Source organism: Scatophagus argus, chromosome 2, assembly GCF_020382885.2.
Source record: "Scatophagus argus isolate fScaArg1 chromosome 2, fScaArg1.pri, whole genome shotgun sequence".
NCBI lineage: Eukaryota > Metazoa > Chordata > Actinopteri > Scatophagidae > Scatophagus > Scatophagus argus.
In genome coordinates, this window is record NC_058494.1 from 6,986,711 (window position 1) to 7,002,869 (window position 16,159).

The following is a 16,159-nucleotide window of genomic DNA, read 5'->3' on the forward strand; positions in this document are numbered from 1 at the left end:
ACAGTGCTGTGACTTTGTTGTTCCTCTTAGTTTTATGCAGCATTTTAGTGTCTTTCAGCTCACAGTTTTCTTTTGCCAGGTTCCAACTTTTTTGTTTTGGTTTCCTCCTCATCACTCTCGGTGTTGTTTCCAAGTGGCAAGTGCAAAAGCCCTAAAAATCCACTTACTTGGCCAGCACCAAACAGCAGACAGACACAGTTAGCAGCTAAAGAGCCAAACAGTTCCCGGAGTCCAAAAACAGAGCAGAGTAAATACTGGTCTTACATTCATATGACTGCTAATGTGTGAATAAGCAGTTTTGTAACTCGTTTGCCATATAGGTCTAAAATCTGGTGATATGTGTTGTGTTAACAGCTCCACTGCCCCCAAGCAGCCAGAAATCATTTGCTGGAGATTTAACTAATTAACTCCTTAAATCTTTCTCTGTGATTTAATTTTACTGTCTTTGCAAAACTGTTGTAAAGTTACAATACAAATAACTAACATGCACAGTTTAGCACTTTCCAGTGACATAATAGTCACTGTCATAACTTGTAACTTACATTCACTGTTTTAAGTGTAAGAAATAAAATCAAAGTAATGGGTCCAGCATCTGTGATGGGTCAGACCACATGTTGTCGCTACACATTTGCAACAGAGAGATCAACTTCACCTTACGTTGTCCTTGACATTTAATGAAATTACCACAATATCTGTAATTACCAATAATGTTCTCTGTGCTTAGTAAGTACACAAAAGCATTAAGAGGAGGAGACATGGCTAAAAATAGGCCATACTTTGGCATTTAAATAGCACAGTGTAACAAAAGGGCGGGTTAACCTTGTAGCCAGCCATATTTATTTCACTTCCAATGTTGTACTTATTTACCTTGACTAAAACTTTACAATGACCTTTATGAAATTATTTCATTACCGAAAGTCTTACCCCACTATAAACTTTGTGATTACAGTACCTGAACTTAACCACTAACAGACAGAAATTTCTTCATTTCACTGTCGCATAACCCATTAGTAAGAAACATAATCATCACATACCTGGATCCACAACAATTAAACTTGATTTCAGTATCTGAGTTGCTTCTCACTTCCTCATTATAAAACAGGTAACATTTAAATGAGGTCCTAAGCATGAGGACATGATGGGCTCCTGGGTTTGAAGTGTAAATAGTGAGGTTAGAATGAATAATTACATTGATTAGACTGACTTCATTTATAGTGATATAAAAACTAATAAAATATTAAAATGTGTTGCTGGACATGCCAGAGACATGTAGAAAGGAGAAGTTACACTAAACGTGTCTGCTGGTGTGAGTGAATGAAACGATTCCCTTCAACTCCAATGAAGCTGAGTGTAAGGCAGGAGGATAAGTTACTGGTGGCACTGCACATTATGTTACACATAGTGTTAGTGACATTCCAGCCACATCCATTTCTCATTAAAAATGTATGGCCTTGTCATGCCAGTAAGACTTAAAACAGAAATCTGACCGAAAGACTGACAGACCATCCTTAAAAGAACAACAGTACTCACATTGCTGGCTAAAAAAGTCACTAGTTTAATTGTAATAACATTCCATATTAATGATCCTGTGTATAATAGCACATTGCATAAGAAAGACTAGCCTGCATACTAAAGTCATATATTACATTCTTTTGTCCCTTGTGTGTACAAACCCTCAATGTCACACTGGTCTTCAGACTGTAAGCTCCATCAGAGATGTCATAAGCTGAAAGTTGTTGACAGGCTGAAAAGTGCTACAAACTTATCATTTTGTAATGTGCAAAATGAGGACAAGCAAACTTGCATGCTGTGAACATCAGTAAAACCTCCTTGCTGCAGGTACGCCAAAATAGAAGCTCTTGCATTTTTAAATCATGAACTAAAATTAGCACAGACACTTCAATCATCATATCATCATAATCTTCCTCAAGCTTCAGTCCATCAGCTGTACTGAAAAAAATAACTGGACAGCAACTGCATAGCTAACAAGGAGTTTGTTGTATCCAGATTTAGAAGACCAGTAAGGGAAGCAGAAAATAATTGTTGAGACAGTAATAGATACACTATATATACAAAAGTATTGGAACACCAATTTACAACAACACCTTTTTATTATTGAATTCAGGTTTGGAATTGGGCTGTTTCACGGGGGTTGGGCTTGGTCACTTGCTTCCAGTGAAGGGAAATCTTAATATTTCAGCATACCAAGACATTTTGGACAAAGCTATGCTTCCAGCTTTGTGGCAGCAGTTTGGGGAAGACCATTTTCTATTCCAGCATGACTGTGTCCCAGTGCACAAAGCAAAGTCCATGAAGACATGGTTGGATGAGTTTGGTGTGGAAGAACTTCACTGGCCCACACAGAGCCCTGACCTCAACCCCATATGACACCTTTGGGATGAACTGGAACAGAGACTGTGAGCCAGGCTTTTTGGTCAAACTTCAGTGTCTGACCTCACAAACGATCTACTGCATGAATGGGCAAAAATTCCCACAGAAACACTCCAAAATCTTGTGAAATGCCTTCCCAGAAGAGTGTGAGCTGTTATAGCTGCAACAGGGACACTATCTCCATATTGATGTCTATGTATTTAGAATACAATGTCATGAAAGTTGGGCAGCACGGTGGTGCAGTGGTTAGCACTGTCGCCTCATAGCAAGAGGGTTCCAGGTTCGAATCCCGGTCTGGGCCCTTCTATGTGGAGTTTGCATGTTCTCCCTGTGCCTGCATGGGTTTTCTCCGGGTACTCCGACTTCCTCCCACAATACCAAATACCAATACCAAAAACATGCACATTAGGTTAATTGGTTACTCTAAATTGCCTCTAGGTGTGAGTGTGAGAGTGTGTGGTTGTTTGTCTTTGTGTGTTGGCCCTGCGATTGACTGGCGACCAGTCCAGGGTGTACCCCGCCTCGCGCCTGTAGTCAGCTGGGATAGGCTCCAGCTCCCCCGCGACCCTGACGGATAAGCAGTATAGAAAATGGATGGATGGATGTCATGAAAGTTCCCTGCTGGTGTAATGGTTGTAATGGCATGTGTCCCAATACTTGTGTCAATATAGTGTATGTGAAAAGGGAAAGTAAAAAAAATTACATATATTGTTATTCTGTTACATAGATGTACAGAATCTCATCCCATGACATATATCATGGTCCCTCCCAGGAGTATCCTGACCCCTGTCGTGCTGTGCAGATGAAGTAGGAACACAGCTGGTCTCACAACATGTTAAACATTGGAGGCTTGGAGCGGATAAGAGTGCATGAGTACCTGGACATCTGGCACAGTTGGACTAGTTGTGACTCATAGTGCAGCTCACTAGCTGCAACAAATGTCAGCCAAGATGGGCTTGTATCTCTCTTTTTTTTCCTTTTTCTTGCGAGACTTCTGGGATTTCTTCTTCATCTTTTTCAAAGGCTCAGGTTGGGCTGATATGTAGAGAGACAGATGAAAGAGACACAGAAAGAGACACACACTTTACTTGAAAATTATACAACAAATCTGCATCTGCAGTGTAATATAATATAATATAATATAATATAATATAATATAATATAATATAATATAATATAGAAAATGTACATAAAAAACATGAACAACTCATAAAATATAATATATTTCCAGAGAATAAACCGGTTAAACAGTTCCCAACCTTTTTGGCTTGCAAACTAAACACAAAAGAATCATAACCCTAGTTGGGTTCTCTTGTCACATCTACATCTTTATAAGTTGTCAACTTTTCAGTCAAAGAGATGGTTTTCTAACTGTTCAAGCACCAATGAGGTGAAAACTGAGAGCAGATATTCAAACTTTGTTGTTTTACTCTTTTCAGCTCTATTAATTGAAAGAATTTCCCCTCGGGGATAAATAAAGGAATTCTGATTCTGATTCTGAATCACCTGTCAGATTTAATTTATCTTGATTGGGAAAGTACTGAACTAAAGAACCACTTTGCATATGACATTAACTGGATCCACCTCAGCCAGCTCATGTCATAATTCATTAAACATATTTAACAATATATTAGTCACAGAGGACATCTTTGTGCACAATGAGTACTTTTATCTTTCATACTCAGTACTTTCATTTCATTTTAAATATCTTTATTTTCAATGCAGTATTGTTATATTTTGATGATCTCAGGAAATGACGTGAGTACTTAAAACACCACGTGGAAGTTCTGTATATAATATTCATCTCCCTCCTCCGGGAATGTGCAGTCTGGACCTCATACAATTAAACATATTTATTTTCTAATCTGGTTTGTGCAAAGTGACAAGGAAAATGTAATTAAAAACAAATAGAAAGACTAAGGAATGTTCTTCTTTTCCCTTTATCAGCAGAGAATAGTTTATCTGCAGTAACAAAGAATACATTACATTTTGATTTATCGTCAAGCTCTCCAAAATGTAGACAAAATGCTATTTAGATAAAATGAACGTAAAAGTGCCTTGAAATAGCTGTTAGAAGGTTTTGAAATGCTGAAAGTTTTATGAGTGAGGAGCTCATTCGAGCCAAAGTAATGCAGTGTCTGTTCCAGTTGTTTCCTGCAGTTAAAGCACAAGTAATAAGATGATTGAAGCCTGTTTATTGCAATCATCTTAATGACTCTGTTTGTTTATGTCAGCGATGGATTATAACTTTGATTTCATTATGATCCCCTCACATTTTCAGGACAACACAACCTGCTGGTGAAACACCTGCTATCCAAATATTTTTCTTTCTTTCTCTACATTTCTTTTTCGTTCTTACTTTCTTTATTTCCTTTTCGCTTTCCAGTGGTTGTATGAGAGCAGTGTCTCACTGTGCTCATATCCACCTCAATCAGTTTCTCTCTTTCCACCCAATGGAAGCCAAAGGGAGAAGAAATGATGCCATCATCAACATGGTTTATATAACGGTCACGGTACTGTGGGCTGTTTGCTGTGCCCAAACCTCCCACTGGCCTTTTTTCACTTTCCACTCCAGAGACTCACATATTTGTGTAGGTTGACACCCAGTCACAACCAGACCCACACCCACCAATCATTCTCTGTTCGATCCTTTGTGATCTGTGACAGTACAATTTAAGGCCCATTTTTTTAATGTACAAACATGTCAAATATGAGTCCTATGTTTTATTGAGGAAGCTATTCATTTGTTTGTTTTCACACTTTGATCCACACACAAATGCACAGAAATATTAAATCATATATTCATGAATTTATTCACAAGTTCCTGCACATTTCAACAGTGGTCAGTCATTGAGCGTGCATTGCTTTTTGTGTGCATGTACAAAATGCTGTAGGTGTGTCTGAAGCTGAGACAGATGTGACAGTGAAAACTGTCTCACAGTCTTTGGTTGTTTGTCGGCTGTTTGAATCAAAACCAGCCTGTTGTCTTTATGAGCACACAGGTGTCAGTGTGGCTCTCTCAAAACCAGATCTCTGACAGACTTTTTTACTCATTAAAGCAAGAACCTGTGGGGATGCAGTGAAAAGAGGTGCAACACAACAAAGGGTGAGGGAGAAAGAGAGAGAGAGAGGAGATGGAAAAGATCTAGAGAGTTTCATACTATAAGTGGCCCAATTTATGGTGCCTCATCATATGCAAATAAACATTTGTTCAAAAGCTGTTTCTTATTAGGAAGTCAGGACTGTACTTAAACTGTCCAAATTATACTTTGAATTAATTCAGTGGAGAGCTTGTAAGAAAAGGTTTATAAGAGGAAAAATGCAAATGTGTTAAAGTTCTTTGGCTGGGGACTATGCCCCCTATAATATATCGATCAAATGCTGCAATATCTGTTTATCTGTTTGTATTGGCGTTACAGTGTATCAGACAATAATACTAACCAGGTGGCAGAGATTACAGCACTAACTCATCTTGTTTGGATTCCCATCCTCATAGCGGCTTTGATCCTGTTAACAGCAATTTCTGTCACAACAACTAACTGCCTCAAATAAACTGACTCTACAGACCTGCAAGGTGAAATAACACAGGGTTACATTTGTAGAATATAATACAGCCACTTATTTGTATTGTTTGGATCTACTGTGTCCAGATTTCAAAATATCCAAGCTAAAATCTATTCATTATCAAATTGATTAAACTGACCTGTCTAGAAATGATTGTTGGTTTTCAAAAAATCTAAATAATGGACGAATTATTTTTTAAATAACAGTTCTAACTGAAATCCTGTTCAGGTCAAGTAAATTATAGAAAGATTTTTTGTGAATGTTTCCTGTTTAAAAACTACTCTGAGAAAATATGTGTTTTGGTCTTTTGCTGAGAAGATGTGAGTTGCTGCATGGCACACACCCACAAGTCTGTCATTCATCCCTTCTCTCAATCCAGTTTCAGTTGGTTGAGATTTATTGACGTTAAAGTTCTAAAGCAATATTGTGAAGGCGAGTGAGTACAATATAATGTCTTTCTGTCTGTCTGTCTCCCTTCCCCTTCTCTTTCTCCCAGTTTAATATAGCTTAACTGAATTCAGTTCAGTTATTGTGGTGCATTGGCATGAATGCTATACAAACAATTTTGTCAAAGCAACCGGTTCTGTGGATCAATAATAAAAACCCTGCTCGCATTCTGTCTCCTGCTAAATTCAATTAACTTGGCTGGTAAGAATATGAGACAGTATCAATAGCTACTTTATAAAGTGTGTGTGTGTGCGTGTGTATGTGTGTACTTGTGTGTACTTGTGTGTACTTCCATGGATTATTTAAGTAAATTATCTACATACTTTTATATAAAGCTGTGAGTCAGCACTGTTACCCCTTTTAACTCTTTGGTGCAGTAATGATAAACTTTTTCTATGTCACACATTACAAAGGTTGAAAATCCTTACAACAGCTGGTGAAACTGATAAATATCTATTAATGTGAATGCCTTAAATATCACATACATATGGCCTGATAAGAGTGGAGAGAGAAATTAATTTAACAATGCTCTGTCATCAATGACCTTTGTTTTCAGTGTGACTTGTCGATTTTTGAGTAGTCAGGTTATAGTAATGTGGTAATAATAAAACAAAAACAAATAAAAAAATATAGTTTACACTTGGTCAATTGTCTCACTGGACAGATTTTTTATTCTTTATTCGGTGTAAATTAAATAATAATAGAAAAAAACGCAATGCAGGCTTCCTTTGTAAATAATATATTCCAATCCACAGAAAACAGTGAGGATTCCCAGGAATTCCCTTGTAACTTCATCCTACATTGTAGCGTTTATAATGATGTGAGCAGCATCCAGTCGTGTAAAACGCGTGGAGGTTTTCTATTTGCCCAGTTTTTGCTGCCCTCGTTGCCAGGTAACCGGGCAGAACGGCATTTCAGAAATTGTAGTTCACAAATGGCCGTTTCCGCTTTACACAAAAAACATTATCCTAGGCAAGAAACTACATATCCCATATCCGGGTCTCAAGGAAGTGGCCGCCCATTTTAAGCACATGACTTGTGAGCCACAACAAGCGAAACATTTGTAGTGTTGTCTGGCTAAATTTTTGACTAGCTAGTGTTAGTTCAGCCTTTTTCCCTGTCATTTGTTTGTATTTATTTTTCAAATGAAGCTTCGTTGTTTAGTTATAGCTCTGTGCTTCGGCATGGGTGTTATGGCTGGGAAATACTCTCGTGAAATGAACGAACAGAAGCCGAGCGGTAGTGATGGGCAGGCAGTGGAGTTCAGGATAGCTAAGCTTAACCAGGTGTGGGAGAAGGCCAAACGGGTACGTATGTTACCATATGAGATACATTATAATATCTGCGGTTAACGTGAAGCTGTAGCAAACGGCTGTCAGTAGCAGCACAGCCGCACTGACGCCAAAACGTCCTTGTTCTGCCGCGGAGTTCAGTATTGTCTGAACTTTCATTTGCCTAAATGAAGATACAGCCTTAACATAACGGTTTAGTTAGCTAAGCAGGACATGATGCATTCATATGCACAAACTCATGTGATGTTTGGTGAACAAACACTGCATGCATGTGTAGTGTGCTTCCAGCTCAACATAAATAAATGTTTCTCTAGGAAACTCATATCTATCAATCAGATAACCTTTGATTAACTGTAGGCTGTGTGTTTTTCCTCACTCCTTACTCTTCACTGTCCTCAAGCTTTTTCTTCAAACTTCTTCTGTTGATCTAATGTTATCTTGTCTCTTGTTTTTGCTTCCTGTAGATGCAGTTGTCCCCAGTGCGGCAGGCTGAGCTGCACAGTGACCTGAAGATTCAGGAGAAAGATGAGCTGCAGTGGAAGAAGATGAAGGTGGAGGGGATGGATGAAAATGGGGAGAAAGAGGCCCAGCTGCGACGTAACTTCAATGGTGAGTCTTTGCATAGTGATTCAGCCAGGAATAGGCTGAACCATGTTCTTAGTTTGAATTCTGAATTCAGAATTACTCTGCCATAAATATTCAGTGACTGGCCTTGGTAATGCCACTTTGTGCTCAAATTTTTATGATCTTTGGAAGTAATTATCCTTAAAATGTTGGCTTGAATTTAGTGTGTGTTTCACCAACAGAGAGTTACAAAATGGAAACACTTGTTCATACACTGTTCATAAATAATACTCCAGGTGTTCTACATGCAAAATTGAGTGAAATTACATAGTTGAATATAGTAAAAAGCATGGCATTGAGAAAGTGATGCTGATGTCTCCACTAATGCAGGATTTTTTAATAACCTCCTGTCTTGCACATGTTACTTTGAGGCTAATGTGGCCAAATTGCACCTTTCTGCCAATTTAAGATTAAGCATAAAACTTCATTGCCATTTAAGGCTGGTGGTTTAAAGGACCCATTGAGACAGCAGGTTGAGGTTGAGTTTTATTTTACAATATTTTAATCTTCATCACAATAAAAAAAAGACAGAGGACATAGTTTATGATGTATGATGTACTAAATGTCATTAGGCAGTTCATGGTGGAGGGTTCATAATTCTCGATCCCATCAGGATCATAGGAATACATTATTCTGGATATAACAGTTTGTGTAGTGTAATGAACTCTGTCCTTTGACTGTTAAGATAATTCATGTGTTACTTTTTACTGGGTAAGCCAAGTGTCAGATCAAATGTTCACCTTCAGACAGTGTTAAGATTTAGCATGTGAAAGATATGAGTACATATACAACAAAATCTTTATTTCATCATGGGCTAAATGTTTATTAGAAGATTAAACCATCCAATGATTCATTGCAGATTTCGGTCAGTTAGGGCCCATTCAGTAAACGTTATGGTGAGAAATGAAGCAGGTTTAACAGCACCAAGTGTCACCTAATTCAGGTGTCTGTATGACTCAAAACAATTTCATGATCAAATATATATTTTTAGTTTTGCAGACTGTCTAAAGTCAATGCAGTGTCACACATAGATGTGAGTAAGATTATGCTACACATGTTGCATTCCCAGTACTGAATGGCATGCACCAGCTGGACTGTGAGGAATGCATTAACAACTTAGACACAGCTACTGTCAATGAAGTTTGCTCTAAGACGCCGAAAGGACAGGACTGGTATATTTGGATGATTAAGAGTTCAATCCATTCCTAAGTGCATACAGAGCTGCAGTTTGAGTGTGTGAAGGGTGTTCGCTTCAGTACCTGCAGGCAGTGACCCAGCCCCACACAACAGCCTGTTTAGCATTCTGCTACTAGCAGCTGGTAGACGTTTTCCTCGGGCAGCAGTCCACCCACGCTGGACTCTCCTCCGTCACAGCCCAATGGCACAGTGACCTTCCAGCTGCAGGCAGTCACTCTCTGCTCCTGTTTTCTTTTTTCTTTCTTTTCTAAATTAACTCAAGTCACTTTCTTTTCACAGAATCATGTCTTTTTAAAAAAATCATATCTGCCTCTGTCTTTGTTTTTCTTTACGTAGCATTCCTTGACGTTATGATATGCTCAGAGACGAATCCTGCCACCTTGCTTGTTGTTAATCTGGGAACATAAGATTGTTTTAGTGTTTGCACATTGTAGATCACTTGGGTCAAGAGCCTCAGCTAGATCCATAAAATGTGAAGTATACAAGCCCAATGGTGCTGCAGGGATTGTCTACAAGGTCGTGCATCCTGTTTACGAGGGATTTAAACTAGCCCTCTACATGTAGACACTCTCCCACTGAAGAATCAGTAGTTAATAAGTGACACTGATAGGTTACCAGTAGGTTTAGATTAGTGCTCACTCAGCTGCTGCAGTAAGTTTACTACAGCGGGATAATGAGGACAGAGCTTTGTCAGAGCTAAGTCCAGCTACGTATTGTTATGTAGTAGTGTGAAATGTCGAGACAGGACTAAACTGTCTTGTGCTGCTTAGTAGTTTTTTCACACATAACAAACAAATGAGTCACAGAAATACCAAATATGTGTCAACATCTTCCCCTGTCTGTCCTGGAAAATGAGTCTGTGGATGTATTTCTTGCATGTTCTGTTTTTCTTGCATGTTCAGGCCTCCTGCCAAGTTTTGGCCTAAGTAGTCTTCTGTTATGTGAGTGAGTGGGAGGGTAAATGAGCATTTTCCTCCTCTCTCACTCTTGACATCTTCAAAAGTTGTTTAGGTTAAGAGCAACATGAAAGCACCCACTGCGTGCTACCCATTTCAAGAAAAAAGTGAAGTTAGTTTGATTTGATAGGCTCTTGTCAGATTCCCAGACTCTAAACCTTGTTTGATGGCCTGCTCAGTTTATTTTCAGCAGCTAATACATTCATTCACCCTTTTCTGTTTCTTTTAACATGGGTGGTGACTTACGAATTAATGAGTTGCTGTCAAGAGTTGCAGGTCCTCTGGGTAATATTTGATGTGAAATCTTTCAGTCTTGTTTAAATGATGAATGTGTCTGTGTCTTAGTGACTTTCGATTCTCTCGTGTATCAAACAGCTTCCTCTCATGACAGCCTCAGCTGTTACTTCTTAGAGGATTATTTATTAGAACATTAGTTAAAATGTGTGGATGTTGTGTTGTGCAGTGATCCTGGCCAAGTATGGAATGGATGGGAAAAGAGACACTCGGCCCCTGGAGAGCAACTACCTGAAGGACCACGATACCAAAGAGGGAGACCTTTTTGATGATCCCAGGCTGGACAAGCTCTGGAACAAGGTGTGTATGTGTACAAAAGAGATCTGCAACAGTGAAACATAGTCCTGCTATTTAATGCCCTCTTTTTTTTTTTATGTGTCAGTGCTACACTGTTATGACTCCCTCATGCAGCTGCCGGATGAAACTCCACCATAGCTGTTTGACAAAATAAGTGTGCAAAATAAAATAAACCTCAATTAAGCTAGAATTTAAATTTATGTGGAGAAATATCAGGTGCAACAAATGTTAAACAAGGCTTAAAAAAACCCCAATTCTATTACAATTCAAGTTTCTCACCCAGCAGCACCTAAATTCTCCATCCAAAATGTGTCTGTGACTCTCCTGTCCCATGCCTGTTCCCCCACCAGGCCAAGAGCTCAGGGAAGTTCTCCAGTGAGGAGCTGCAGAACCTGAAGAGGGAATTCCAGCATCACAAGGACAAGATGCACGAATACAACATCCTCATGGATACTGTCAGCAGGACTGAGGGTGAGCTGCGAGAGTCACTCCCTTTGCTCTGCCGCATGCAGCAGGTGTCACGCAGCCTATTTTCTGAGACTAAGTTTACGATGCTTTAAGTCCTGTCCTCATCTCTGCCATTCACCAGTTTACATCAGGGCAGCTTCCAAAGTAAATAAATTCAAAGAAATACACCTTCTCACCCTCTTTCACCCTTGTTGCTAAAGTCAGTCATCCAAAGATTTGACTGAAGTGCCGTGTTAGTTCAGCCTGGTGGTCATGTACGTAGGTGGCAGGTATCAGACCGCAAACGCTGCCACCCGCCGCTTTGTGCAAGTCATATCACATCAAGCTCTGAGTTTAAAGCTCAGCTGTCATACAGCTTGATGAGGGGAGGACAGGCACGTTTCCCTTGGACGTGACGGACACTTTGCAGCTGTTCGGTGCCAGAACTTTTCCGTTAGTGCTGCACGGCGCTGCGTCTCTGTGGAGCAAGCCGGGGGTGTTTTTCTGCTTGTCTGATGCATTTAAATATTGAGCCAATCACTTGTTGCCTTTAGGGGGAGTCTCTGTACACCTCGGCAACACCACCACCTCCATCCATGCGCGCTTTTACTGCCTGTCAAGCTTTCAACCTGGTCTTGCCTTTTCTCTTTTGATCCAAATGTCAGGCTTTATCATTGAGTGCATATGTTGCTGTCCAGTTGGCCTTTGTCTGCTTTTTGCCTCTTCACTTTTTACTAGAATGAGACAGGCAGCATACTGTCATATTAACCTCCAAGCTGAGGCTCATAAGCTACTCAAGGTTCTTAAGAAATACTAAATGTGATATATGAACAAAAAGCTAGTCGTGCCATAAAATTTTCACGAGTTATTTTATAGCTAATACTGAACTGTCCTTATTGAATGTTGTTTTTCTTTTTCTCTGTTATTGCTTAAATTTCTCTCTTTTTTTAAACTTTCTGCTTTTTATTCCCTCTGTTTTCTTGTTTCCTCCCTTCATTATTTGCTCTCGCTCCCCTTTAAATCCAACCACGCAACCCTGCCGGCTTTTGACTCCTAACCTGCCCCATCTCCTCCTCTTCTTTCCCTCCGTCTCTTCACCTCAACAGAAATACACAAGAATGTGATCTCTCCCCTGGAGGGTGACACTAAGGAGCATGTACTGCAACAGAAGCACACGGACCTGAAGCACAAAATGAGAGACCTCAACCAGGGCTTTGAGCGCCTCCGTAAGATCAGCCATGAGGGCTTCACTGAAGACAGCGGTGAGACAGAGAACACACACACACACACACACACACACACACACACACACACCCATACACCCACGCACAGCTTGTCTCTCTCTGCATCTTAGTCTCACTCTGCATTTATCTCATCAGCTTAATAACTAGGATTTGTAATTATCATAACACACTCACTCTGTGGTATCACACTTGGCAACCACTGATATGCTAGCAGCTTAACTTAAGTGTTTTGTGTTTTTAGTTTCAAATTGAATAAGTCTCTAAAATGGAAAAGATATAAAAAAAGAAGTATTTGAAAGAGGTTATTTAAAGAAGCTCACATTGCTTCATGCATCCACCCAGTTACATAAAAGAGCTTGTCCTTGTGCTATTTAACTTGGAGGAAAACATTAATTTACTCTCTTAAGATTTATTTTCTTATTGTTTATAGTCTTTCATCTCTCATATTCTGCTGCTTTTGCTCCAGTGTACTGCAGAGTTGCTGTGGGGTCTCAGTTGTGCAGGTTTCAGTGGGAGTCTGTTGGGTAGTTTAGTTGAAGGGATGTTCCTGATGCTGATTCAAACTGACTTTTTTTACTTCTTTTCTCCTAATTCCCCTCCAGGTTGTTTCTGTCTCAACCATTTGTTCTCATCCTCCCATCACTTCCTGTCCTTCTTGCACAAAAAAAGTTATTATCTCCTCTTCCCTGTTTACTCCATCTGATTTTTTTTTTAGACGTGCAGGTTTGTTGCACGTGGAGAGAAGTCGGTGATAGCACCTCAAGCTGAGCTTTAAATGCAATTTACTTCTCTTTCATATTGTGCGTGTTTGTGTGCATGTGTGTGCGCACAAACCAAATGACTGAGCAACTAGGGTAGGTCATTGTTGTGGTTGTATCTTATCTTAAACATCTGCTGTGACTGCTCCTCTTCAAAGCTCCCTCCCTCTTGAGTGTGCAAAGTATTGGGCTTATTGAGGCTCCAAACTGTCTATTTGGACTGGTTATCTCTTTATCTTTCCCTCTGTCACTTCTCTGTCTGTAGAGTTTCGGGAGCCCCGTGTGATTGAGCTGTGGGAGGCTGCCAAGAGAGCCAACCTCAGCGAAGATGAGCTGGACTCTCTTAAGGTAGCTTCTACATCAGTCACGAAAGTTTCTTAGCCACTTCTGATTTCACTCATTTGTTTCTAGATAACCCCTCTTGTTTTATCACAGTGCAACAGTCTAACTTTCAGAGTACAAAGAAACTTTTTAATCAAGTGCTCTTTTGATAACAGGTGTATTAACTTTTGTAGTATGCTTGGTAGCTAAGTACTACTTGTGTATGATAAGCCATAAAGCCTAGAGTGAACATTATTATGGTCAAATTTTGTGCATCACACATTTGCAATTCATATATACTCCACTCTCCTATCTGTCATTGTGCTCTTTTCACCCTTTGTCCCATGAGCAGATATTCACAGTGCACAGCTCAATTTAAATATCAGTTGTTTTTAAGGATATCTGGCTTCAAGATCAGTTGAATCACAAGGAAACATTCAGCTAGACTTTTCTCTGTGACATTTCCTCTCGAGGCACTGCTTGAGATGCATATCAGCTCCCCCTGTGCAGCTATGCATGTAATTGAAGGTGAACTTGCACCCCTCTGCGATCACTGTCCTCCTTTCTTTGTTCACTTAGGAAGAACTGCATCATTTTGAGACCAAGGTGGAGAAGCACAGCCATTACCAGGAGCAGCTAGAGCTTTCCCACCAGAAGCTGCGACATGTGGAGTCTTTAGGAGACAAAGAGCACATAAAGAAGACCCAGGAAAAGTACAACACACTAGCTGAGAAGACCAGGGAGATGGGCTACAAGGTAAGGAGGGACCAAAACGTTATCTGTTAGCCCTTATTCCCTATTTTACCATCAAATACCACAAATCTATTGTCCAATGGCTGACTGCTCAAGTGCAGTGAAAACTGATAATGTCACAAAATGGACAAGGAATAAAATATTATATAAGATATCGTTAGAAAGAAATATGGAACAAAGGTCAACAACACCTGATGTTGTTCCTGTCATAGAACAGTTGAGTCTCTTATTTCTGCAGCTGCAACACAGCAGTTTTTAGTAATAAACAAAATGCTGGAAACTCCATACAAGGGAAATTCATGTTCACCTGGTTATAAAAACATTTATATTTAAACATACCGATGCGATCAAAATCAAACATTGTGATTGATAAATGTTTTGTATGTAGCTCATGTTTTATGTTAAAATAGTCATCTCATGTCATAAAAGTACCACTAGTTAATAACATCTGTTAACAACATGCATGTCTTTCATTGTCTGATTTCAGATGAAGAAACATATGCAGGACTTGTCCAACAAGATCTCCCGTCAGGGACTCGCACATAATGAGCTCTGAGAGGCTCAGATATCATGTCAGTGAAGGCTGAATGAATTGACATAATTCATATAATAATTAGGCTACGGTCCCCCATTCTCCTTCAACTACTGTAAAAAACAGTCAGTGTTTTCTACATTTCTGGTGTTATTAGTTGTTGATTTGTTTTGAAATTGCTAAATGAGTAAATTGTGAGCTGTTTGTACATATTATACAGATGAGAGATTTTTTTATAAATCAGCTGGACTTTTTGTGATAAATAAACTGGTCAGATTATCAGTCACGGTACAGATAAAATAAAAGTGGAATAGTTTACACACAAGTCTGGTACTCCCTGGTAGTACTGATTTGTACAACTAGTGGCAGGTGGGTGCAGAAGAAATGTCTGGCTGAGAATGTGGCAATACTCCAAGAAGGCCAAATTTTGTGGGGGTGGTTTGTGGGGGATGGAGAGCAGCACTCGAGTCACTCTGAACCAGATGATGTAGTTTAACTGCAGAGGGATGGTTCAGGTCCTGGGAACAGCCAACTGACTGCATGAGTATTTCATCCTGTGGGATTATTGGCACATTGTTGGCCAGACACATAGTCCACACCCATCTGCCATTAGCTGTGCAAGTGATAAATGCTATATCGCAGAGGCTGTAAGTACTATAGTAACTCATAGGTCAGTCTGCTGAAACATTGTAATGTTACTGCTATTGTATAATCAATATGAAATGAAGAATGCTTTGCACGTTCAGGTTAGAAGCACTGAAACCTGGAAAATTGTAACAGCAATCTTTAATAGGAGGAGCCAACGGCTTACAAACAGTAATATCTTAAAAATACACTTTAACATGATTTCATACTGTCTTGTCATAAATAAAAGCAGTTACTATTTACAAATAGTGTACCAAGCTATTCTTAGTTTTTGTAACACATCCTCACGTTGTTTCTTTCTCGATGTCTCCTGCTCAGACACCGTCGGGGATCTGCCACCATAAAAATAAATTGGCATCAAATATTGCACAATTCGTCCTGATGATCTCAAGAGGGA

At 39.5% G+C, this 16,159-nt stretch overlaps 1 protein-coding gene across 1 annotated transcript; it reads left to right on the top strand.

Annotated features, from left to right (window-relative positions):
* The first annotated feature begins 7,406 nt into the window (after positions 1 to 7,406).
* On the top strand, positions 7,407 to 16,012 carry lrpap1 (low density lipoprotein receptor-related protein associated protein 1). The gene is made up of 8 exons (XM_046404198.1): positions 7,407 to 7,709; positions 8,159 to 8,303; positions 10,935 to 11,065; positions 11,413 to 11,533; positions 12,616 to 12,771; positions 13,777 to 13,859; positions 14,412 to 14,588; positions 15,073 to 16,012. The coding sequence occupies exons 1-8, from the start codon at positions 7,548 to 7,550 to the stop codon at positions 15,139 to 15,141; spliced, it is 1,044 nt and encodes a 347-aa protein (XP_046260154.1). The 5' UTR covers positions 7,407 to 7,547; the 3' UTR covers positions 15,142 to 16,012.
* The last annotated feature ends 147 nt before the right edge of the window (positions 16,013 to 16,159 follow it).